Below are 27982 nucleotides of genomic sequence, written 5' to 3' on the forward strand. Positions count from 1 at the left end.
TCTTCTTATGTTTCCCCATCTGAGCTCAGAGTAGATGAGAGATGTAATGTTTGTCTCTGTTGTGTTGAAGCCCAATCAAGCAGGAGAGACCAGCCTCCCCTGTACCCAGCTGTGTGTCCATGAAGAGTGACTGGTCTATGCATCATCCTATAGTGTTTAGAGAGGGAGACTTTTCTACTGAACAAAGGTAAGAAGAACTCATGGGTCATGGTCAGTGAGTTAAACAACACTGTCTCTAGTCATTTCTCCTCTCCCATTTTCTCATTTATTTTTGTTATTTTCATAATCTATAGGCTAATCCTTTTGTCCATTTTCATAGTCCTAAAACAATATTAAACAAACACAACATTCCCTGTGTGTGTGTGTGTGGTGAATCTCTAGTCACTTTTACCCCTACCTACATGTACATGTTACCTCAATCATAGTCTCATCATTACCTCAACTACCTGGTACCCTGCACATTGACTCAGTACTGGTACTCCTTATAGTCTCATTATTACCTCAACTACCTGGTACCCTGCACATTGACTCAGTACTGGTACTCCTTATAGTCTCATTATTACCTCAACTACCTGGTACCCCTGCACATTGACTCAGTACTGGTACTCCTTATAGTCTCATTATTACCTCAACTACCTGGTACCCTGCACATTGACTCAGTACTGGTACTCCTTATAGTCTCATTATTACCTCAACTACCTGGTACCCTGCACATTGACTCAGTACTGGTACTCCTTATAATCTCATTATTACCTCAACTACCTGGTACCCCTGCACATTGACTCAGTACTGGTTCTCCTTATAGTCTCTTTATTACCTCAACTACCTGGTACCCCTGCACATTGACTCAGTACTGGTTCTCCTTATAGTCTCATTATTGGTATTTTATTGTGTTACTATTTCCATTTTTTTTTTACAAGGTACAAGGACAAGATAGCACGTCCGGTGAACAGGTCAGGGTTCCACAACCTCAGGCAGACCAGCGGAAACTGGACCAGCAGCATGAAAAGGTATCACATCCGGTGGATCATGTATCAGTACTGATAGGATGGAAAGAAAGGGAGCGCTGCTCTCAGATCAGTTTTCTCCATTCAAATCTTTCCTTAATTAGAAACATCGATTGACTTGTTTCAACGAACTTTACCGATACTATTAGGATATATTGGTCTGCATGTTTTGACGAACTTTACCGGTATTATTAGGATGTATTGGTCTGCATGTTTCGACGAACTTTACCGGTACTATTAGGATGTATTGGTCTGCATGTTTTGACGAACTTTACCGGTACTACTAGGATGTATTGGTCTGCATGTTTCGACGAACTTTACCGGTACTATGAGGATGTATTGGTCTGCATGTTTTGATGAACTTTACCGGTACTATGAGGATGTATTGGTCTGCATGTTTTGACGAACTTTACCGGTACTATTAGGATGTATTGGTCTGCATGTTTTGAACGCCATTGAGCCAGTGGATTACTGAACAGAACGCGCCAACAAAACAGAGTTTTGGGGATTTAAAGAGGGACTTTATCGAACAAAACAAGCATTTATTGTGTTCCTGGGACCCCTTAGATTGCCAACAGAGGAAGATCTTCAAAGGTAAGTCATTTATTTTATCACTATTTTTGAGTTTTATGACACTTGTGCAGGTTATGAATTTATGCTAATGCAGAAAGTTGGTGAGGCGCTGTCCTCAGACGATCAAATGCTTTCACCGTAAAGCCTTTTGTAAATCGCACAAAGCGGTTCGATTACCAAGATTCTAAGCTAAAGAATCATGTATGACACTTGTATTTTCATGAAAGTTTAATATTAAGGCTAAGGAGCAGTATCCTGAATTTTCAGGCTTGTTTTTTGAAAAAACATAAAAAATAAGAAGTTTTAGGAACATTTTCACTGTCACTAGAGGTTTACGCACATGACCTTGTGCGCACTCTCCTCTCTTTTTCAATTCTATTGAATACGCTGTTGTCCGGTTGAAATATTATCCATTATATAGATATTTGACAAAGGATTAACATTATAATTATTTCACAATACTGATGACCGATCAGCACCACACGACCTCCCGGGTGGCGCAGTGGTCTAGGGCACTGAATCGCAGTGCTAGCTGCTCCACCAGAGTCTCTGGGTTCGCGCCCAGGCTGGGCTGGGTTCGCGCCCAGGCTCTGTCGCAGCCGGCCGCAACCGGGAGGTCCGTGGGGTGACGCACAATTGGCATAGCGTCGTCCGGGTTAGGGAGGGTTTGGCCGGTAGGGATATCCTTGTCTCAGTATGTAAAAATGTAATAAAATGTATGCACTCTACTGTAAGTCGCTCTGGATAAGAGCGTCTGCTAAATGACTAAAAATGTAAATGTAAAATGTAGAGGAATATTACCACCTATGGCTGCAAATATTGAGGCGCCTTATTCTAATGCTTACCCAATAAAAATGCACTAAATCACGTTAGGCTACACATCATAAAATATATTGAGACAAATTACAGACAGTAGCCTACAAGTAGCAAAACATAACTCAATTGATTGATTGAACATAAAACGTGGCTCACATCAACACCATTATCCCAGAAACGCAAGATCCACTCCAATTTGCACACCGCCCTAAAAGCTCCACAGATGATGCAATCTCTATTGCACTCCACACTGCCCTTTCCCACCTGGACAAAAGGAACACCTATGTGAGAATGCTATTCACTGACTACAGATCAGCGTTCAACACCATAGTGCCCTCAAAGCTCATCAATAAGCTATGGACCCTGAGACTAAACACCCCCCTCTGCAACTGGATCCTGGATTTCCTGACAGGCTGCCCCCAGGTGGTAAGGGTAGGTAACAACACATCTGCCACGCTGATCCTCAACACAGGGGTGCGTGCTCAGTCCCCTCCTGTACTCCCTGTTCACTCATGACTGCACAGCCAGGCACGACTCCAACACCATCATTAAGTTTGACGATGACACAACAGTGGTAGGCCTGATCACCAACAACGACGAGACAGCCTATAGGGAGGAGGTCAGAGACCTGGCCGGGTGGTGCCAGAATAACAACCTATCCCTCAACATAATCAAGATTAAGGAGATCATTGTGGACTACAGGAAAAAGAGGACCGAGCACTCCCCCATTCTCATCGACGGGGCTGAAGTGGAGCAGGTTGAGAGCTTCAAGTTCCTTGGCATCCACATCACCAACAAACTAACATGGTCCAAACACACCAAGACAGTTGGGAAGAGGGAACGACAAAACCTATTCCCCCTCAGGAGACTGAAAAGATTTGGCATGGGTCCTCAGATCCTCAAAAGGTTCTACAGCTGCACCATCGAGAGCATCCTGACTGGTTGCATCACTGCCTGGTATGGCAGCAGCTCGGCCTCCGACCGCAAGGCACTACAGAGGGTGATGTGTACAGTCCAGTACATCACTGGGGCCAAGCTTCCTGCAATCCAGGACCTCTATACCAGGCGGTGTCAGAGGAAGGCCCTAAAACTTGTCGAAGACTCCAGCCACCCTAATCATAGACTGTTCTCTCTGCTATTGCACGGCAAGCAGTACCGGAGTCTAGGTCCAAGAGGCTTCTAAACAGCTTCTACCCCCAAGCCATAAGACTCCTGACTGAACATCTAATCAAATGGCTACCCAGACTATTTGCATTGCCCCCCCATTTTACACCACTGCTACTCTCTGTTGTTATCATCTAATCACTTTAATAACTGTACCTACATGTACATATTACCTCAATTAACCAGTGCCCCCACACATTGACTCTGTACCGGTACCCGCCTGTATATAGTCTCCACATTGACTCTGTACCGGTACCCCCTGTATATAGCCTCCACATTGACTCTGTACCGGTACCCCCTGTATATAGTCTCCACATTGACTCTGTACTGGTACCCACCTGTATATAGTCTCCACATTTACTCTGTACCGGTACCCCCTGTATATAGCCTCCACATTGACTCTGTATCGGTACCCACCTGGATATAGCCTCCACACTGACTCTGTACCGGTACCCCCTGTATATAGCCTCCACACTGCCTCTGTACCTGTACCCCCTGTATATAGTCTCCACATTGACTCTGTACCGGTACCCACCTGGATATAGCCTCCACACTGCCTCTGTACCGGTACCCCCTGTATATAGCCTCCACATTGACTCTGTACCGGTACCCCCTGTATATAGCCTCCACATTGACTCTGTACCGGTACCCCCTGTATATAGTCTCCACACTAACTCTGTACCGGTACCCACCTATATATAGCCTCCACAATGACTCTGTACCGGTACCCCCTGTATATAGCCTCCACACTGACTCTGTACCGGTACCCCCTGTATATAGCCTCCACACTGACTCTGTACCGGTACCCCTTGTATATAGCCTCCACATTGACTCTGTGCCGGTACCCCCTGTATATAGTCTCCACACTGACTCTGTACCGGTACCCCCTGTATATAGTCTCCACATTGACTCTGTACCGGTACCCCCTGTATATAGCCTCCACATTGACTCTGTGCCGGTACCCCCTGTATATAGTCTCCACACTGACTCTGTACCGGTACCCCCTGTATATAGTCTCCACATTGACTCTGTACCGGTACCCCCTGTATATAGTCTCCACATTGACTCTGTACCGGTACCCCCTGTATATAGCCTCCACATTGACTCTGTACCGGTACCCCCTGTATATAGCCTCCACATTGACTCTGTACCGGTACCCCCTGTATATAGCCTCCACATTGACTCTGTATCGGTACCACCTGTATATAGCCTCCACATTGACTCTGTACCGGTACCCACCTGTATATAGCCTCCACATTGACTCTGTACCTGTACCCCCCGTATATAGCCTCCACATTGACTCTGTACCGGTACCCCCTGTATATAGTCTCCACATTGACTCTGTACCGGTACCACCTGTATATAGCCTCCACATTGACTCTGTACCGGTACCCCCTGTATATAGCCTCCACATTGACTCTGTACCGGTACCCCCTGTATATAGCCTCCACACTGACTCTGTACCGGTACCCCCTGTATATAGTCTCCACATTGACTCTGTACCGGTACCCCCCGTATATAGCCTCCACATTGACTCTGTACCGGTACCCCCTGTATATAGCCTCCACACTGACTCTGTACCGGTACCCCCTGTATATAGCCTCCACATTGACTCTGTACCGGTACCCCCTGTATATAGCCTCCACATTGACTCTGTACCGGTACCCCCTGTATATAGCCTCCACACTGACTCTGTACCGGTACCCCTTGTATATAGCCTCCACATTGACTCTGTACCAGTACCCCCTGTATATAGTCTCCACACTGACTCTGTACCGGTACCCCCTGTATATAGTCTCCACATTGACTCTGTACCGGTACCCCCTGTATATAGCCTCCACATTGACCCTGTACCGGTACCCCCTGTATATAGCCTCCACATTGACTCTGTACCGGTACCCCCTGTATATAGCCTCCACATTGACTCTGTACCGGTACCCACCTGTATATAGCCTCCACATTGACTCTGTACCGGTACCCCCTGTATATAGCCTCCACACTGCCTCTGTACCGGTACCCCCTGTATATAGCCTCCACACTGACTCTGTATCGGTACCCACCTGTATATAGTCTCCACACTGACTCTGTACCGGTACCCACCTGTATATAGCCTCCACATTGACTCTGTACCGGTACCCCCTGTATATAGCCTCCACACTGACTCTGTATCGGTACCCACCTGTATATAGCCTCCACACTGACTCTGTACCGGTACCCCCTGTATATAGCCTCCATACTGACTCTGTACCGGTACCCCCTCCATATAGCCTCCACATTGACTCTGTACCGTAATACCCTGTATATAGCCTCCACATTGACTCTGTACCGTAATACCCTGTATATAGTCTCACTATTGTTATTTTACTGCTGCTCTTTAATTATTTGTTCCTTTTATTTCTTATTCTTAACCGTATTTTTTATTTACCTGCATTGTTTTAGGGGCTCGTAAGTAAGCATTTTACTGTAAGGTCTACACCTGTTGTATTCGGCACATGTTACTAATACAATTAGATTTTATTTGATTGAATTATTGCCAGATATAACGGAATGCATATTTCTTTTGACCAATTCTGATGGCATCAAGTCCCTTGCCAAGAATGTTGCCTACAACGTTGCAACAATGTTCATTTTCATCAAACACATATTACACCCTAGATGCCTTCAAATGCCCAATTTATAGCCACGCCCAATTTAGGATTATTTTTTAACAATGTGATGTTGCGCTCCAAAGGGACAACTTGAAATAACATGATGTAGAGAATTAAATAATCAAAAGATAAACGTGTTTATTTTACACTCTTAGAAAATAAGGTTCCTTATAGAACCAAAAAGGCTTCTATCACTTCCTTAATATATGGAACCACTAAAAGTTATATATATTTTTGGGTTCAGTGAAGAAGAACCTCTAGAGTTCTGATCAACAAAAGGTTCATGTTTTGAGTTGTGAACCCAGCAGCCCTCCAGTGGTCAGATCAATTCCGCCTGTTTTTTCCATCGCCGGCACGGGATTCGAGCCAGCCACCTTTCGGCCACAGGTCCAACTCCAACCTGAGTTAATCTTCAGAAATAAGCATGAGTTCATCTGCCAAAATTAAGACAAAATGCTTTAGGTACATACATGGTATCACTTGTGATACATCATTATTATACATAAATCATTGTCAAAAGCACAAGACATACTGTTGCATGTAGGTCTATATTATTATTGGATTTATCATATAGAAATATCAAAACATTATTTTAACTGCTACAAAGCAATTACATGTGGCGCAGGAACCACTGACTTGCTGCATGATTCTATAGTATTATCAAGACACCTGCTGTTAACTCTTAACTACTTAGGACAGCTCACGAGGTGTCCTAAATATCTGCAGACTAGGTGGGACTAGAGACTTCATGCATAGCTTTAATTTAACATATGTGTAAAATGTCTTTATTCTCAGCACTCTGAGACACTTTGGCGATATGGGCCCAGATCTCAAAACATTGTTATAAAAAAACGTAGAATGTTTGTTTAACATAATAATAAAAAATGAATATTACTAATGTAACCCGCTGTAAAGACTGGGTTTAATCTTTTGTCAATAGGGGGAGCTGTTAGCACTATTTCTTTTTTTACATTTCCAAATTAAACTCAATTCTTGCTCGTACAATATGCATATTATTATTACTATTGGATAGAAAAAAATCTCTAGTTTCTAAAACCGTTTGAATTATGTCTGTGGGTGAACCAGAACTCTTTCTGCAGCGAAATCCATGACAGGACATGCGAAGCTCTGAAAAATAGTCTCTGATCTCGGATCAGTTTAAAACTCTGTGTGTGCCCTATGGATGGAAATGAACTGCACCCGCCTTCCCCTGGATGTCAGTAACCAATGAGAAGTGGAATGGTGTCTCTACGTGTTTCTCAGACTTTATAAAAGGGCATGGAGTGACGTGTCCCTTCTTTTCGTCGCTCGCCAGGATGCAAGACAAGACATCAGAATGGCATACTCAAAAGCTCTCGTTATTGAACAAAGATATATTCGTCTGTGATTTAATTCGATATAGGTGTTAGAAACATCATAACGAAGTTATTTGAAACCGATTTATATCAGTTTATGCGAGTATATTGCTATTTTTCGGCATTTCCTTAGTATTGCGTTTGAGGATTTGGACATGTGTGTGCCGTGTAGCTATCGTTAGTTGCTAGTTCCGAAGTTGAAGAGGTCGTTTTACAACAAAGCAACGATTCTTTTGGACAAAGGACACATTGCCCAAGATACTGATGGAAGCTCGTCCAAAAGTAAGAGCTATTTATGATTTTATTCCGTATTTATGTGGAAAAATGTAAACGCAGTGGTCAGCCAATGTTGCGGCACTAGTCTGGCTCTAACGCACACTGTATGTCTAGTAATGTTAATTTTAAAAATATAAATCAGCGGTTGCATTAATAACCAATGCATCTTTCATTAGCTGTCCAACCTGTATTTTTTTAGTCAATCTAATCGATAAATAATCGTAAACTTAGGTGCCTTTCCAAGATGGCGCCGGCTAGAATGCATGCCATGTTTTGACAGATTACATTGCATAACCAAGATTTGTGATGCTAAATATGCACATTTTCGAACAAACTCTATATGCATTGTGTAATATGATGTTACAGGACTGTCATCTGAAGAATTCTGAGAAGGTTAGTGAAAAAATGTATATATTTTGGTGGCGATAACGTTATCGACCCTTTTGCCTTGATTCAATGCTGTGGTGATGTTAGCTCATGTGGTATGCTAATATAACGATATATTTTGTTTTCGCTGTAAAACACTTAGAAAATCTGAAATATTGTATGGATTCACAAAATGTTGGGCTTTCATTTGCTGTACGCTGTGTATTTTTCAGAAATGTTTTAAGATGAGTAATTAGGTAATACACGTTGCTCTCTGTAGTTATTCTAGTCGCTTTGGGTGAGTTTTATGATACTGGCTGCAATGGTAAACTGTGATTTATACCTGAAAAATGCACATTTTTCTAAAAAAACATATGCTCTACCATAAATATGTTATCAGACTGTCATCTTATGAAGTTGTTTCTTGGTTAGTGGCTATTTATTTATTTATTTGGTCGAATTAGTGATAGCTACTGATGCAGGAAAAAAATGGTGGAGAAAAAAAGTTGTGTCTTTTGCTAACGTGGTTAGCTAATAGATTTACATATTGTGTCTTCCCTGTAAAACACTTAGAAAATCTGAAATATTGTCTGGATTCACATGATCTGTGTCTTTCAATTGCTGTAGGCTGTGTATTTTTCAGAAATGTTTTAGGATGAGTATTTTGGTAATTGACGTCGGTGTCTGTAATTATTCTGGCTGCTTCCAACGCTATTTCAGATTGCAGCTGCAATGTAGAATTGTGATTTATACCTGAAAAATGCACATTTTTCTAAAAAAACATATGCTATACCATAAATATGTTATCAGACTGTCATCTTATGAAGTTGTTTCTTGGTTAGTGGCTATATATATCTTTATTTAGTCGAATTAGTGATAGCTACTGATGGAGTAAAAAACTGGTGGAGTAAAAAAAGTGGTGTCTTTTGCTAACGTGGTTAGCTAATAGATTTACATATTGTGTCTTCCCTGTAAAACATTTTAAAAATCAGAAATGATGGCTGGATTCACAAGATCTGTATCTTTCATCTGGTGTCTTGGACTTGTGATTTAATGATATTTAGATGCTAGTATTTACTTGTGACGCTATGCTAGGCTATGCTAGTCAGCTTTTTTACTGTGGGGGGTGCTCCCGGATCCGGGATTGGGAGGAACTAGAAGTTAATTGATTGTGTTGCACTGCTCATGTCCGCGTTCTGGAACTGTCCACGTCCCCGTACAGAACTGTCCGCGTCCCCGTACAGAACTGTCCGTGTCCCCGTTCGGTGTGGCGCCAAGCATATTGTCCGGTTACGCGCAGAGTTGGCTGAGGTGATCTTGGGGAATAACGACGGAGTTCACTACAGTGTTGAGACACCGAAGTTTATCGTTCTATTTGCTTTTTGCTTAATGGTCAGGGACAGTATGAGTGTAGCCAGATCCTTTTCACTCTCTATCCTTGTTTCATTTCGTGGTTCACCGGATTCATCATTTTCGTCGAGACGAGGTACAGAACGACCAGCTAGCTAGCCAAGCTAGTCGGTACAGCTAGGTAAGTTAGCTAGCTACTATACCAGCAGCATCCTAGTTATCATAGCTACCACTACATCATCACCGGCTGTCTATATTTCTTGTGGACCGATGGAGCTCCCCGGTTGTTTCTTCCACCTCTTAAATCCCGTGGAGGGCTTCTCCCTCTCTCGTTGACGGATGCTGGCTACCTCTGTCCGGTTCTCCTCTCTTCACTAGATGGACGGTAACTTTAGTGTTTAACCCCTCTGTGTCCAAGGACCAATCTTTTGAATATTATTTTCAGGGCGACTCAATAGCAGGTATTGAACACCGGGTAAATAATCACTAGTCAGAACCTCAACCTTAGTATACATTCATTATAAAAAACATCTTAATATCTGATATTGCGAGTAAACAACCTCGGAATAGAAAAGACAAGAGTGCGTCTTCCAGCCCACCAATAAATTACATCATTCAACCCTCCCGGTTAGTAAATTTACCTCAACATGCCCCCGGAGAAGGCAGAGTAACGACACCAGCCTTTTAGCGGGGCTGACTACAACGCTCGCGTCGCTAAATGAATTTCGTTATTAAAAATGACACACTGCTTGCGCTCGCTAACATGCTGACCAGACCGGACACGTCGCGTGCGTGAGTGTCGCAAAATAAATCTGATAAAATGTAATTCAACACTGCTCTCGCGAGCCAACGAGCCTCTGCGTTGCCAAGGGCTAAAATAGAACTCCTTTCTATTTGTGACGCAGATTGCGCTGCAAGTCCTGCCTCTCCCATCTCCTCATTGGTTTAATGCTTTTCGACCTGTCCCCAAATTAATGTCATTGGTTCAGAGTTTGTTTTGATATTTTAACCTGCATGTCGTGATTGCGTTTTGTTTGGGGGGGAAAAATACATTTATGCACGATGGTGCACGTGCGCAGCCGGTTTGGTGTAACAAGCGTCTACAAGTCAGTTCTATTTGTGACGCAGTTCGCGCTGCATCTCCTCATTGGTTTGTAGAAGCAGGTACCCACGTGCCATCTCCTCATTGGTTTATAGAAGCAGGTACCCACGTGCCATCTCCTCATTGGTTTATAGAAGCAGGTACCCACATGCCATCTCCTCATTGGTTTATAGAAGCGGGTACCCACGTGCCATCTCCTCATTTAGCAAAAAAATATAAACATAACTTAACATAAACATAACTTCTTTAAACAATAAAAGCTAATTTACGAACATTTCTGAAAATGGATATATAGCTTTTTGGAATGAAACTCTTCTTATGTTTCCCCATCTGAGCTCAGAGTAGATGAGAGATGTAATGTTTGTCTCTGTTGTGTTGAAGCCCAATCAAGCAGGAGAGACCAGCCTCCCCTGTACCCAGCTGTGTGTCCATGAAGAGTGACAAGTCTATGGAACCTCCTCTACACTTTAGAGGGAGACTTTTCTACTGAACAAAGGTAAGAAGAACTAATGGGTCGTGGTCAGTGAGTTAAACAACACTGTCTCTAGTCAATTCTCTCCCATTTTCCCATTTCTTTTGTTGTTTTCATAATCCATAGGCTAATCCTTTTGTCCATTTTCATAGTCCTGTGTGTGTGTGTGTGTGTGTGTGTGTGTGTGTGTGTGTGTGTGTGTGTGTGTACTCTCTGGATGAGGAGATGTAATCTCATGTTTTGTCCACAGAAACCAACAGGAGAGATCAGAGTCAGAGATTCTCAGTGGTCAGTCTTCCCAGAGTCATCAAACAGACCTGGCCTCCATATTCAGAGTATGTGGTCCTGTTATGTACATTTGTTTTTGTTTACCTCAAGTAAAGTTGATCTGTCAATCATTCATTAATGTGTTGATGACAAAGCATTTTTTCTCTTGCTTAACTTATTCACTTGATTTATTTCAGTTGCTTGAAGAGAAAATTATGACATTTGTGAAGAACGAGCTGAAGATGTTCAAGAGGATTCTTAGTCCAGAGCTCCCAGAAGGCTTTGAGAGTCAGAAGCAGGATAAGGAAGTGGTGGATGCTGAAGATGAGAAGCAGGAGAGCAGTGCCAGAGAGGGGGCTCTGAAGATCACACTGCACATCCTGAGGAAAATGAACCAGAAGGATCTTGCTGACACACTGGAGAAATGTAAGATCTGTCTGCCTCATGTTGAATGATGTTTTATAACATTTAAAAGCTGTAGCTAAAGTACAGCTAAAGTAGCTGAGTAACTCAATGATATTGTAGCAGCCTTAACACAACACCTAGTGACCTCATCAAGTAGCAGCAGGGATGTGTTGTGTTGATTAATTTAGAGAGAGAGACAACATGAATAATACCATCAATTATACCAATAATAATATAATCAGTCACACCAGTCTGTAATGCATTATGAAAAAAACACATTATGAAGTCAATTAAGATAAGAAAATAATATAATTTAAAACTTTATAACAGTCCTACAATACTGTAGGCATTACAACAGACGTAATATTAATATCCTCTGTGTTATTTCTAGATTCAGATGATCCTGCTGTGATTTGCCAACGTGAACTCAAATCTAATCTAAAGAAGAAGTTTCAATGTGTATTTGAGGGGATTGCTAAACAAGGAAACCCAACACTTTTCAATAAGATCTACACAGAGCTCTACATCACAGAGGGTGGAACAGGAGAGGTCAATAATGAACATGAGCTGAGACAGATTGAGACAACAACCAGGAAACAAGCAAGACCAGAGACTGCAATCAAATGTAACGACATCTTCAAACCCTTAACTGGACAAGACAAACTTATAAGAACTGTGCTGACAAAGGGAGTCGCTGGCATTGGAAAAACAGTCTCTGTGCAGAAGTTCATTCTGGACTGGGCTGAAGGAAAAGCAAATCAGGATGTCCAATTTGTATTTTCATTCCCTTTCCGGGAGCTGAATTTGATGAAAGGGGACAAACACACTTTGATTGAACTTATCAAACACTTCTCAATGGAAACCAAGCATGCAAGAATCTCAGACTACAACAAGTACAAAGTTCTGTTCATCTTTGATGGTCTGGATGAGTGCCGACTGCCCCTAGACTTCCAGAAGAACAAGATCTGTTGGGACGTCACAGAGTCAACCTCCGTGGATGTTCTGCTGACAAATCTCATCAGGGGAAATCTGCTTCCCTCTGCTCTCCTCTGGATTACTACCCGACCTGCAGCAGCCAATAAGATCCCTTCAGGGTGTGTTGACCAGGTGACAGAGGTACGAGGGTTCAATGACCCACAGAAGGAAGAGTACTTCAGGAAGAGACTCAGTGATGAGGACCTGGCCAACAGAATCATCTCACACATAAAGAAATCAAGGAGCCTCCACATCATGTGCCACATTCCAGTCTTCTGTTGGATTTCTGCAACAGTCCTTGAACACATGCTGAAACATAAGAGAGAAGAGATGCCCAAGACTCTGACTGAGATGTACACACACCTTGTGGTGTTTCATACCAAACAGAAGAATGAAAAGTATCTTGGGAATGAAGAGACAGGTCCACACTGGAATAAAGAGAGCATTCTGTCACTGGGAAAACTGGCTTTTCAACAGCTTGTGAAAGGCAATCTGATTTTCTATGAAAAAGACCTGAAAGAGGCTGGCATTGATGTCAATGAAGCCTCAGAGTACTCAGGATTGTGCACACAGCTCTTTAAAGTGGAATGTGGGCTGTACCAGGACAAGGTGTACTGCTTTGTTCATCTGAGCATTCAGGAGTTTCTGGCTGCTGTATATGTGTTCCTCTCATTCATCAACAACAATGAGAATCTAATGTACAAACTGCAATCAACGTCCAGGAACTTTTCTGTGAGGATCAAACAAAGGCGTAAAGTTTCTGTCTACAAGACTGCTGTGGATAAAGCCTTACAAAGTGAGACGGGACACCTGGACCTTTTCCTCCGCTTCCTTCTGGGCCTCTCACTGGAGTCCAATCAGAAGCACTTACGAGGTCTACTGACAAAGACAAGAAGCAGCTCACAGAGCCATGATGAAACAGTCAAGTACATCAAGGAGAAGATCGGGGAAAATCCCTCTCCAGAGAGGTGCATCAATCTGTTCCACTGTCTGAATGAACTGAATGACCATTCTCTAGTGGAGGAGATCCAAAGCTACCTGAGATCAGGAAGTCTCTCGAAACCCAAACTGTCACCTGCACAGTGGTCAGCTCTGGTCTTTGTGTTGCTGACTTCAGAAAAGGAGCTGGATGTGTTTGACCTGAAGAAATACTCCAGATCAGAGGAAGGTCTTCTGAGGCTGCTGCCAGTGGTCAAAGCCTCCAGAGCTGCTTTGTGAGTTAATAAAAATGACATATAAGAACTAATCATCAGGAAGAAATATTCAGTTTAGAGAAAATAATGTACATAATCCTTATATAATTTTATGCTGAAAAACATATTGAATAAATGCATTGATGTTCACATTAGTATAACAAAATGACCGTACAATTCTAGAAGACAGAAGATGAATCTGTATGTTGTTTGGGAGAATTAACCAGTTGCATCTGCCATTGTCCTTCTACACTACTGGTGTTAAATTAACAGTGTGTTTGTGAAGTCATGATGATTTCTTTGTCAGGCTGTCAGGCTGTCGAGTCACAGAGGAAGGCTGTGCTTCTCTGGTCTCAGCTCTGAGGTCAAACCCCTCACACCTGAGAGAGCTGGACCTGAGCTACAATGACCTGAAGGATTCAGGAGTGAAGCTGCTCTCTGCTGGACTGGGGAATCCCCACTGTAAACTGGAGACTCTGAGGTCAGTATTCCTGTAGTTGGTCAACAAGTGATAACTGTTCACCAGATCCACATGTGTTTACCAGACACACATAGTCCACACCATATGTGTTTGGACAGTGAAGCTTTCAGTTTTACATGTGGTGCTATGCTCCAGCATTTTGGATTTTAGTTAGAATGTTTCATATTAGGTGACAGTACAGAATGTCACCTTTTATTTGAGGAGATTCATATATGTTTTATCTTTTAGAAATGAAAGCACTTTATTTATGTACAGTGGCTTGCAAAAGTATTAACCCCCCTTGGAATTTTTTCCCCACAAAAATTGCCTTACAACCTGTAATTAAAATAGATGTTTTGGGGGTTTGTATCTGTTGATGTACACAACATTCCTACCACTTTGAAGATGCTAAATATGTTTTCTTGTTAAACAACCGATAAATAATAAGAACAGAGAACTTGTGCATAACTATTCACCCCCCAAATTCAATACTTTGTAGAACCACCTTTTGTAGCAATTACAGCTGCAAGTCTTTTGGGGTTTGTCTCTATAAGCTTGGCACATTTAGCCACTGGGATGTTTGACCATTTTTCAAGGCAAAACTGCTCCAGTTCCTTCAAGTAGGATGGGTTCCACTGGTGTACAGCAATCTGTAAGTCATTCCACAGATTCTCAATTGGATTGAGGTCTGTGCTTTGACTTGACCATTCCAAGACTTTACATTTTTCCCCTTAAACCACTCGGGTGTTGCTTTAGCAGTCTCAAAATCTCTGGAAGACTGAAACAGGTTTCCCTCAAGAATTTCCCTGTATTTAGCGCCATCCATCATTCCTTCAATTCTGACCAGTTTCCCAGTCCCTGCCGATGAAAAACATCTCCACAGCATGATGCTGCCACCACCATGTTTCACTGTGGGGATGGTGTTCTCGGGGTGATGAGAGGTGTTGGGTTTGCGCCAGACATAGCGTTTCCCTTGACGGCCATAAAGCTCAATTTTAGTATCATCTGACCAGAGTACCTTCTTCCATATGTTTGGGGAGTCTCCCACATGCCTTTTGGCGAACGCCAAACGTGTTTGCTTATTTTTTCTTTAAAGCAATGTATTTCTTTCTGGCCACACTTCCGTAAAGCCCAGCTCTGTGGAGTGTACGGCTTAAAGTGGACCTATGGACAGATAGTCCAATCTCTGCTGTGGAGCTTTGCAGCTCCTTCAGGGTGATCTTTGGTCTCTTTGTTGCCTCTCTGATTAATGCCCTCCTTGCCTGGTCTGTGACTTTTGGTGGGCGGCCTTCTCTTGGCAGGTTTGTTGTGGTGCCATATTCTTTCCATTTTTTAATAATGGATTTAATGGTGCTCCGTGGGATTTTCAAAGTTTCAGATATTTTTTTATAACCCAACCCTGATCTGTACTTCTCCACAACTTTGTCCCTGAGCTGTTTGGAGAGCTCCTTGGTCTTCATGGTGCCGCTTGCTTGGTGGTGTCCCTTGCTTAGTGGTGTTGTAGACTCTGGGGCCTTTCAGAACAGGTGTATATGCACTGAGATCATGTGACAGATCATGTGACACTTAGATTGCACACAGGTGGACTTTATTTAACTAATTATGTGACTTCTGAAGTTAATTGGTTGCACCAGAACTTATTTAGGGGATTAATAGCAAAGGGGGTGAATGCATATGAATGCACCACTTTTCTGTTTTTAATCAAGTTTTATATTTTTTTATTTCTCTTGACCAATTTGGACTATTTTCTGTTTGTCCAATACATGAAATCCAAATAAAATCAATTTAAATGACATGTTGTATTGAAACAAAATAGGAAAAACACCAAGGGGGATGAATACCCCAAATAATCCCATTTGAAGAAGTCTTCATTATTTGGACATATTCACATATATTGGTAATAGTGAGAGGTTAGCATGTTTTGTTGTAGCCTCTGTTATTGGTAATGGTGAGAGGTTAGCATGTTTTGTTGTAGTCTCTGTTATTGGTAATGGTGAGAGGTTAGCATGTTTTGTTGTAACCTCTGTTATTGGTTATGGTGAGAGGTTAGCATGTTTTGTTGTAACCTCTGTTATTGGTAATGGTGAGAGGTTAGCATGTTTTGTTGTAATCTCTGTTATTGGTAATGGTGAGAGGTTAGCATGTTTTGTTGTAGCCTCTGTTATTGGTAATGGTGAGAGGTTAGTATGTTTTGTTGTAGCCTCTGTTATTGGTAATGGTGAGAGGTTAGCATGTTTTGTTGTATCCTCTGTTATTGGTAATGGTGAGAGGTTAGCATGTTTTGTTGTATCCTCTGTTATTGGTAATGGTGAGAGGTTAGCATGTTTTGTTGTATCCTCTGTTATTGGTAATGGTGAGAGGTTAGTATGTTTTGTTGTAGCCTCTGTTATTGGTAATGGTGAGAGGTTAGCATGTTTTGTTGTAGTCTCTGTTATTGGTAATGGTGAGAGGTTAGTATGTTTTGTTGTAGCCTATGTTATTGGTATTGGTGAGAGGTCAGTATGTTTTGTTGTAGCCTCTCTTATTGGTAATGGTGAGAGGTTAGCATGTTTTGTTGTAGTCTCTGTTATTGGTAATGGTGAGAGGTTAGCATGTTTTGTTGTAGTCTCTGTTATTGGTAATGGTGAGAGGTTAGCATGTTTTGTTGTAGTCTCTGTTATTGGTAATGGTGTGAGGTTAACATGTTTTGTTGTAGCCTCTGTTATTGGTAATGGTGAGAGGTTAGCATGTTTTGTTGTTGCCTCTGTTATTGGTAATGGTGAGAGGTTAGCATGTTTTGTTGTAGTCTCTGTTATCTGTTATTGGCTATAATTACATTATAGCAATTAAACACTGGAATGGTAGATGTACAGAAGATGAATGTGCAAGTAGAGATACTGGGGTGCATAGGAGCAAGATAAATACATACATACAGTATGGGGATGAGGTAGATAGATGGGCTATTTACAGATGGGCTATATACAGGTGCAGTGATCTGTGAGCTGCTCTGACAGCTGGTGCTTAAAGCTAGTGAGGGAGATAAGAGTCTCCAGCTTCAGATATTTTTGCAGTTTGTTCCAGTTATTGGCAGCAGAGAACTGGAAGGAGAGGCGGCCAAATGAGGAATTGGCTTTGGGGGTGACCAGTGAAAAATACCTGCTGGAGCGCATGCTACGAGTGGGTGCTGCTATGGTGACCAGTGAGCTGAGATAAGGCGGGGCTTTACCTAGCAGAGACTTGTAGATGACCTGGAGCCAGATGGTTTGGCGACGAGTAAGAAGCGATGGCCAGCCAACGAGAGCGTACAGGTCGCAGTGGTGGGTAATATATGGGGCTTTGGTGACAAAACGGATGGCACTGTGATAAACTGCATCCAATTTGTTGAGTAGAGTGTTGGAGGCTCTTTTATAGATGACATCGCCGAAGTCGAGGATCGGTAGGATGGTCAGTGTTACGAGGGTATGTTTGGTTGCATGAGTGAAGGATGCTTTGTTGCGAAATAGGAAGCCGATTCTAGATTTAATTTTGGATTGGAGATGCTTAATGTGAGTCTGGAAGGAGAGTTTACAGTCTAACCAAAAACCTAGGTATTTGTAGTTGTCCACATATTCTAAGTCAGAGCAGTCCAGAGTAGTGATGCTGGACGGTCGGGCGGGTGCGGGCAGTGATCAGTTGGCCAGAAGTATACAGAATGGTGTCGTCTGCGTAGAGGTGGATCAGAGAATCACCAGCAGCGAGAGCAACATCATTGATGTATACAGAGAAGAGAGTCGGCCCGAGAATTGAACCCTGTGGCACTGCCAGAGGTCCAGACAACAGGCCCTCCGATTTGACACACTGAACTCTATCAGAGAAGTAGTTGGTGAACCAGGCGAGGCAATCATTTGAAAAACCAAGGCGTTTGAGTCTGCCAATAAGAATGTGGTGATTGACAGAGTCGAAAGCTTTGGCCAGGTCCATGAATACGGCTGCACTGTAATGTCTCTTATCGATGGCGGTTATGATATCGTTTAGAACCTTGAGCGTGGCTGAGGTGCACCCATGACCAGCTCTGAAACCAGATTGCATAGCGAAAAAGGTACGGTGAGATTAAAAGCGGTCGGTAATCTGTTTATTAACTTGGCTTTCGAAGACCTTAGAAAGGCAGGGCAGGATAGTAATAGGTCTGTAGCAATTTGGGTCTAGGGTGTCTCCCCCTTTGAAGAGGGGGATGACTGCGGCAGCTTTCCAATCTTTGGGAATCTCAGACGATACGGAAGAGAGGTTGAACAGGCTAGTAATTGTGGTTGCAACAATTTCAGCAGATCATTTTAGAAAGAGAGGGTCCAGATTGTCTAGCCCGGCTGATTTGTAGGGGTCCAGGTTTTGCAGTTCTTTAAAAACATCAGCTATCTGGATTTGGGTGAAGGAGAAATAGGGGAGGCTTGGCGAGTTGCTGTGGGGAGTGCATGGCTGTTGACCGGGGTAGGGTTAGCCAGGTGGAAAGCATGGCCAGCCGTAGAAAAATGATTGTTGAAATTCTCAATTATAGTGGATTTATCGGTGGTGACAGAGTTTCCTAGCCTCAGTGCAGTTGGAAGCTGGGAGGAGGTGCTCTTTCTTATTCTCCATGGACTTTACAGTGTCCCAGAACTTTTTTGAGTTTGTGCTACAGGATGCAAATTTCTGCTTGAAAAAGCTAGCCTTAGCTTTCCTAACTGCCTGTGTATATTTGTTCCTGACTTCCTTGAAAAGTTGCATATCACAGGGGCTATTCGATGCTAATGCAGAATGCCACAGGATGTTTTTGTGCTGGTCAATGGCAGTCAGGTCTGGAGAGAACCAAGGGTTATATCTGTTCCTGGTTCTACATTTCTTGAATGGGGCATGCTTATTTAAGATGGTGAGGAAGGCACTTTTAAAGAATGACCAGGCATCCTCTACTGACGGGATGAGATCAATGTCCTTCCAGGATACCCGGGCCAGGTCGATTAGGAAGGCCTTCTCGCTGAAGTGTTTTAGGGAGCGTTTGATAGTGATGAGGGGTGGTCGTTTGACTGCAGACCCGTTACGGATGCAGGCAATGAGGCAGTGATCGCTGAGATCTTGGTTGAAAACAGCAGAGGTGTATTTGGAGGGCAAGTTGGTTAGGATGATATCGTTGAGGGTGCCCGTGTTTACGGATTTGGGGTTGTACCTGGTGGGTTCATTGACAATTTGTGAGAGATTGAGGGCATCAAGCTTAGATTGTAGGATGGCCGGGGTGTTAAGCATGTCCCACTTTAGGTCACCTAGCAGCACTAGCTCTGAAGATAGATGGGGGGTAATCAGTTCACATATGGTGTCCAGGGCACAGCTGGGGGCAGAGGGTGGTCTATAGCAAGCGGCGACGGTGAGAGACTTGTTTCTGGAAAGGTGGATTTTTAAAAGTAGAAGCTCGAATTGTTTGGGTACAGACCTGGATAGTAGGACAGAACTCTGCAGGCTGTCTCTACAGTAGATTACAACTCCACCCCATTTGGCAGTTCTATCTTTAAACAGATTCAGATCTGTTTAAACTAACTCTTAGTTTCCGGATTCAGATCTGTTTAAACCAACTCTTAGTTTCCTGATTAAGATCTGTTTAAACCAACTCTTAGTTTCCTGATTCAGATCTGTTCTCACCAACTCTTAGTTTCCTGATTCTGATCTGTTTAAACCAACTCTTAGTTTCCTGATTCAGATCTGTTTAAACCAACTCTTAGTTTCCTGATTCAGATCTGTCTAAACCAACTCTTAGTTTCCTGATTCAGATCTGTTTTAACCAACTCTTAGTTTTCTGATTCAGATCTGTTTAAACCAACTCTTAGTTTCCTGATTCAGATCTGTTTAAACCAACTCTTAGTTTCCTGATTCAGATCTGTTTAAACCAACTCTTAGTGTCCTGATTCAGATTTGTTTAAACCAACTCTTAGTTTCCTGATTCAGGTCTGTTTAAACCAACTCTTAGTTTCCTGATTCAGATCTGTTTAAACCAACTCTTAGTTTCCTGATTCAGATCTGTTTAAACCAACTCTTAGTGTCCTGATTCAGATTTGTTTAAACCAACTCTTAGTTTCCTGATTCAGGTCTGTTTAAACCAACTCTTAGTGTTATTATTCATTATTTAATTATGATTTGAATTAATCAAGGCCTAATCAGGATTAATTTAGTATTGTTTAGAAACATGTTATCTACTCCCTTTGACAGAAAATTACTCCAGTCATCATCCACAGTTCAGTTACTATTGGGCAAAACACAACCCAAAACACAACCAAAACAAACTGCAAATGCAACCAATGAGTTTGGAACCAAATACTACACTTTTGACTACTTTAATACACTATAAGTTAATTGATCAGAATTTTTACGACTTCAAATTATCAAAGTATGGGGGGACTAGATACATAAAGTGCTTTCATTTCTAAATGGTGAAACAGATATGTATTAAAATATCCTCAAATAAAAGGTGACATTATATACTGTCACCTCACATGAAACATTTGATCTGAAATCCAAAATGTTGGAGTATAGAGACACATTTAAAATGTTAGCTTCACAGTCAAAATAAATATGATGTGGACTGTATCCTCAATACAATCTAAATCTGATACCTCACTGTCTGTCTTTTGACTGATACTGCTTTTTAAACTGGTCTGGTCAGTCTACTCAAATATTTGTACTATACATTATTCTCTCTACAAGCAATACTTTGATAATTTCTCATTTCTAATAATGATACATTCATTTATGAATAGATATGGCAGGTTTCAGGACACTGATATATCTGAATATGTTGAAAAAATATACTGCCACTATTTTCACCACCAAAGAATATCAGTGTGATTTTAATATGATTTGACTCTTTGCAGGCTGTCAGGCTGTCTAGTCACAGAGGAAGGCTGTGTTTCTCTAGTCTCAGCTCTGAGGTCAAACCCCTCACACCTGAGAGAGCTGGACCTGAGTAACAATGACCTGAAGGATTCAGGAGTGAAGCTGCTCTCTGCTGGACTGGGGAATCCCCACTGTAAACTGGAGACTCTGAGGTCAGTTTTCCTGTAGTTGGTCAACAAGTGGTAACTGTTCACCAGATCCACATGTGTTTACCAGACACACATAGTCCACACCATATGTGTTTGGAGAGTGAAGCTTACAGTTTTAAATTTGATGCTATGCTCCAGCATTTTGGATTTGAGATAGAATGTTTAATATTAGGTGACAGTACAGAATGTCACCATCTATTTGAGGTTAATGGTGAGAGGTTAGCATGTTTTGTTGTATTCTCTGTTATTGGTAATGGTGAGAGGTTAGCATGTTTTGTTGTAGTCTCTGTTATTGGTAATGGTGAGAGGTTAGCATGTTTTGTTGTAGTCTCTGTTATTGGTAATGGTGAGAGGTTAGCATGTTTTGTTGTAGTCTCTGTTATTGGTAATGGTGAGAGGTTAGTATGTTTTGTTGTAGTCTCTGTTATTGGTAACGGTGAGAGGTTTTGTTGTAGCCTCTGTTATTGGTAATGGTGAGAGGTTAGCATGTTTTGTTGTAGCCTCTGTTATTGGTAATGGTGAGAGGTTAGTATGTTTTGTTGTAGTCTCTGTTATTGGTAACGGTGAGAGGTTTTGTTGTAGCCTCTGTTATTGGTAATGGTGAGAGGTTAGCATGTTTTGTTGTAGTCTCTGTTATTGGTAATGGTGAGAGGTTAGCATGTTTTGTTGTAGCCTCTGTTATTGGTAATGGTGAGAGGTTAGCATGTTTTGTTGTAGTCTCTGTTATTGGTAATGTTGAGAGGTTAGTATGTTTTGTTGTATCCTCTGTTATTGGTAATGGTGAGAGGTTAGTATGTTTTGTTGTAGTCTCTGTTATTGGTAATGGTGAGAGGTTAGTACGTTTTGTTGTAGCCTCTGTTATTGGTAATGGTGAGAGGTTAGTATGTTTTATTGTAGTCTCTGTTATTGGTAATGGTGAGAGGTTAGCATGTTTTGTTGTAGTCTCTGTTATTGGTAATGGTGAGAGGTTAGCATGTTTTGTTGTATCCTCTGTTATTGGTAATGGTGAGATGTTAGCATGTTTTGTTGTAGCCTCTGTTATTGGTAATGGTGAGAGGTTAGCATGTTTTGTTGTATCCTCTGTTATTGGTAATGGTGAGAGGTTAGTATGTTTTGTTGTAGTCTCTGTTATTGGTAATGGTGAGAGGTTAGCATGTTGTGTTGTAGTCTCTGTTATTGGTAATGGTGAGAGGTTAGCATGTTTTGTTGTAGTCTCTGTTATTGGTAATGGTGAGAGGTTAGCATGTTTTGTTGTAGCCTCTGTTATTGGTAATGGTGAGAGGTTAGTATGTTTTGTTGTAGCCTCTGTTATTGGTAATGGTGAGAGGTTAGCATGTTTTGTTGTAGTCTCTGTTATTGGTAATGGTGAGAGGTTAGCATGTTTTGTTGTAGCCTCTGTAACTCTCTCACTCATTCTTCTTCATGATCTTTCTCAATCATGGCAGTCACAGGCTTGATGTAGTCATTGTGTTCAAAGAATTTGGGACCAAATACTAAACTTTTGACTACTTTAAGTGAATTGTTCAGAAAACGTATTACTTCTTCAAATAGGGGGACTGTATACATAAAGTGCTTTCATTTCTAAATGGTGAAACAGATATGTATTAAAATACCCTCAAATAAAACGTGCCATTATATACTGTCACCTCATATGAAACATTTGATCTCAAATCCAAAATGTTGGAGTATAGAGCCACATTTAAAATGTTAGCTTCACTGTCAAAATAGATATGGTGTGGACTGTTTACTCAATACAATCTAAATCTGATACCTCACTGTCTGTCTTTTGACTGATACTGCTTTTTAAACTGGTCTGGTCAGTCTACTCAAATATTTGTACTATACATTTTTCTCTCTACAAGCAATACATTGATAATTTGTCATTTATAGTATTGAAACATTAATTTATGAATAGATATGGCAGGTTTCAGGACACTGATGTATATCAACATTTAGAAAAAAATATACTGCCACTCTTTTCACCACCAAAGAATAGCAGTGTGATTTTAATATGATTTGACTCTTTGCAGGCTGTCAGGCTGTCTAGTCACAGAGGAAGGCTGTGCTTCTCTGGTCTCAGCTCTGAAGTCAAACCCCTCACACCTGAGAGAGCTGGACCTGAGTAACAATGACCTGAAGGATTCAGGAGTGAAGCTGCTCTCTGCTGGACTGGGGAATCCCCACTGTAAACTGGAGACTCTGAGGTCAGTATTCGTGTAGTTGGTCAACAAGTGGTAACTGTTCACCAAAGCCACATGTGTTTACCAGACACACATAGTCCACACCATATGTGTTTGGAGAGTGAAGCTTACAGTTTTAAATTTGATGCTATGCTCCAGCATTTTGGATTTGAGATAGAATGTTTCATATTAGGTGACAGTACAGAATGTCACCTTTTATTTGAGGTTAATGGTGAGAGGTTAGCATATTTTGTTGTAGCCTCTGTTATTGGTAATGGTGAGAGGTTAGTATGTTTTGTTGTAACCTCTGTTATTAGTAATGGTGAGAGGTTAGCATGTTTTGTTGTATCCTCTGTTATTGGTAATGGTGAGATGTTAGTATGTTTTGTTGTAACCTCTGTTATTAGTAATGGTGAGAGGTTAGCATGTTTTGTTGTAGTCTCTGTTATTGGTAATGGTGAGAGGTTAGCATGTTTTGTTGTAGTCTCTGTTATCGGTAATGGTGAGAGGTTAGCATGTTTTGTTGTAGCCTCTGTTATTGGTAATGGTGAGAGGTTAGTATGTTTTGTTGTAGCCTCTGTTATTGGTAATGGTGAGAGGTTAGTATGTTTTGTTGTAGCCTCTGTTATTGGTAATGGTGAGAGGTTAGCATGTTTTGTTGTATCCTCTGTTATTGTTAATGGTGAGAGGTTAGCATGTTTTGTTGTAGCTTTTGTATCTTTCTCACTCATTGTGATTAATGATTCATTCATGATTTGTGTTAATCAAGGCATCATCAGCATTTTTTTAGTAGTGTTTAGAAACATGTTATCTAATCACTTAGATGGAAAATGAATCCAGTCATCATCCACTATTTTATTATTCTGCAAAACACAACCAAAACAAACTGCAAATGCAACCAACGAGTTTACGAACAAATACTAAACTTTTGACTACTTTAATACAGTGAGTGAATTGGTCAGAATACTTATGACTTCTTCAAATAGGGGGACTAGATACATAAAGTGCTTTTATTTTTCTAAATGGTGAAACAGATATGTATTAAAATACTCTCAAATAAAAGGTGACATTATATACTGTCACCTCATATGAAACATTTGATCTGAAATCCAAAATGCTGGAGTATAGAGCCACATTTAAAATGTTAGCTTCACTGTCAAAATAGATATGGTGTGGACTGTATACTCAATACAATCTAAATCTGATACCTCTCTGTCTGTCTTTTGACTGATACTCCTTTTTAAACTGGTCTGGTCAGTCTACTATAATATTCGTAAAAATACATTTTTCTCTCTACAAGCAACACTTTGATAATTTGTCATTTCTAATAATGAAACATCCGTTTATGAATAGATATGGCAGGTTTCAGGACACTGATGAATCTGAACATGTTGAAAAAATATACTGCCACTATTTTCCCCACCAAAGAATATCAGTGTGATTTTAATATGATTTGACTCTTTGCAGGCTGTCAGGCTGTCTAGTCACAGAGGAAGGCTGTGCTTCTCTGGTCTCAGCTCTGAGGTCAAACCCCTCACACCTGAGAGAGCTGGACCTGAGCTACAATCACCCAGGAGACTCAGGAGTCAGACTGCTCTGTGCTGGACTGGAGGATCCACACTGCAGACTAGAGAAACTCAAGTATGTAGAGGGTTTATGTCAATGTTCATATCAGACATGTTTGACTTATCAGGCTGGTTAAGACAAACATTCTTACCACCACTTGGACAAAGTTGTATGCTGACTGTCTGTGTGTCCTGTGTGTGTGTGTGTGTGTGTGTGTGTGTGTGTGTTTGTGTCTCCTCTCAAACACAGACTGGACACACACAATAGACACACACACGCTGGACATACAAACACACACACACACACACACACACACACACACACACACACACACACACAGACACACACACACACACACACACACACACACACACACACACACACACACTGGAGATACACACACCACACACACTGGACACACACACTGGAGACACACACTGGACACACACACACCGGAGACACACACAAACATACACTTGACACACACACACACACAATGGACACACACACACACTGGAGACACACACTGGACACACACACTGGAGACACACACACACACTGGACACACACACACTGTAGACACACACACACTGTAGACACACACACTGGACACACACACACTGGAGACACACACACTGGAGACACACACTGGACACACACACTGGAGACACACACACACACTGGACACACACACACTGGAGACACACACACACACACACACACACACACACTGGAGACACACACACACACTGGAGACACACACACTGGAGACACACTGGACACACTGGACACACAGACAACCATTTTTAGTTATTTGCTGACTGTGTGTGTGTGTGTCCAGTGTGTGTGTGTGTGTGTGTGTGTGTGTCCAGTGTGTGTGTGTGTGTCCAGTGTGTGAGTGTGTGTGTGTGTGTGTGTGTGTGTGTGTGTGTGTGTGTGTGTGTGTGTGTGTGTGTGTGTGTGTGTGTGTGTGTGTGTGTGTGTGTGTGTGTGTGTGTGTGTGTGTGTGTGAGTTCAGGTGTATCCCTCAATGACTGTCTGTTTTTCTGCTTACCGCTACAGTGTGGAACATGGTGGAGAGAACACAATGAAACCTGGGCTTAGAAAATGTGAGTGTTGACTGCTGTGAAGAATATGACTAAGAATAAGTCTTAATTCAAGTTAAGTCAAAGTCAAAGACCACCATCATTACTTTCTTGGTCATATTAAATATCAGCTGTAGTTCTACAGAAGCAGAAATCAGGGACACCAAAGTTTACAAAGAGTTGCTTTGACAGTGTGTGTGTGTGTGTGTGTGTGTGTGTGTGTGTGTGTGTGTGTGTGTAATTAATGGGAATAAGTGTGTTTTATATTACCATACAGTATAACATATGATCATTCAACAAGTCTCAAGTTACCTTAACTTCTCCTTTTGATACCTAGAAACATCTACATTAAATGAATTAGTGAAAAGTGAGCTAACATTCTAATGTGAATGATGATGATTTCTAATATTGTGTCTGGTTTCATCCATCAGATGTCTGTGATCTCACACTGGACCTAAACACAATAAACAGACTCCTCTCTCTGTCTGAGGAGAACAGAAAGGTGACACGTAGGACAGAGGAGCAGCCGTATCCTGATCACCCAGAGAGATTTGAGGGCTGTAGACAGGTGCTGTGTAGAGAGGGTCTGACTGGGCGCTGTTACTGGGAGGTAGAGTGGAGTGGGGGGGCTGATATAGGAGTGACATATAAAGGAATCAGCAGGAGAGGAGAGGTTTATGACTGTTGGCTTGGAAACAATGGCAAGTCCTGGTGTCTGTTCAGCTCTGACAACAGTTACATTGCCAGGCACAATAATAATACCATTACCATAGACGTCCCCTCCTCCAGCTCCCACGGAGTAGGAGTGTATCTGGACTGGCCAGCCGGCACTCTGTCCTTCTATAGAGCCTCCTCTGACATACTGACCCACCTGATCACATTCACCTCCACATTCACTGAGCCCCTCTATCCAGGGTTTGGGGTTTATTATGTTGACTCCTCAGTGTCACTGAAATAAAAACCTGACAGACACACACACACACACTGGACAAACACACTGGACAGAAACACACTGACTCACACACACACACTGGATACACACACATAGCATACTGGAAACACACACACTGACACACACAATGGACACACACACATACACACAGGACACACACACACACAAACACACACACACATGCTGGACTCACACACACACTATACTCACACACACACACTGGACACACACACAGTGACACACACTGACACACACAAACACACACACAAACACACACCGGACTCATACTGTTATGGGATTTTTATGAATAATGACTGAATTATGTATACATGTAACTTAGAATTATAACTAAACAGAATACTACTATGTTACTGTATGGATGTATGAATCTTATTCTAATCATAGTGCTGAATATAATGTGTGTAATATTAATCAAGAATTGGAACAAGGAATGTCTGTTTCTTGTTAGAAAGAATGGAGTTATCATCAGACAGGCTGGAATGATGTGTTCCTTACAGGACATTCTGTCTCTACCCAGGGAGGGGAGATACCTTGGGCTGGTCATAGATTGTTTAAGAGGTGGCAGATAATGTGAGGAGGCTGTGAACTGTATTGCCATTGTATCCGAGAGGAGGAAGGACATTTTAAAACCTATGACGTCATTTTTATTATATAACCTGATGTAAATTGTACTATGATCAGTACTCTCGAGAATAAACGCTATTGATTGATTGATTTTGAGACTGGTTTC

The 27982-nt window shown here is 41.8% G+C and overlaps 1 protein-coding gene across 1 annotated transcript; it reads left to right on the forward strand.

Annotated features, from left to right (window-relative positions):
- LOC129842962 (NACHT, LRR and PYD domains-containing protein 12-like) lies at positions 1 to 27972 on the forward strand. Its single transcript, XM_055911683.1, is given in 13 exon segments — positions 1 to 187; positions 921 to 1010; positions 11039 to 11125; positions 11127 to 11153; positions 11380 to 11464; positions 11594 to 11822; positions 12193 to 13990; positions 14277 to 14450; positions 21278 to 21451; positions 23479 to 23652; positions 25096 to 25269; positions 26257 to 26303; positions 26711 to 27972. Coding segments are annotated over 13 exon segments (3654 nt in total). The 5' UTR covers positions 1 to 119; the 3' UTR covers positions 27238 to 27972.
- Positions 27973 to 27982: the final 10 nt, after the last annotated feature.

This window comes from Salvelinus fontinalis, unplaced genomic scaffold, assembly GCF_029448725.1.
Source record: "Salvelinus fontinalis isolate EN_2023a unplaced genomic scaffold, ASM2944872v1 scaffold_0080, whole genome shotgun sequence".
Lineage (NCBI taxonomy): Eukaryota > Metazoa > Chordata > Actinopteri > Salmoniformes > Salmonidae > Salvelinus > Salvelinus fontinalis.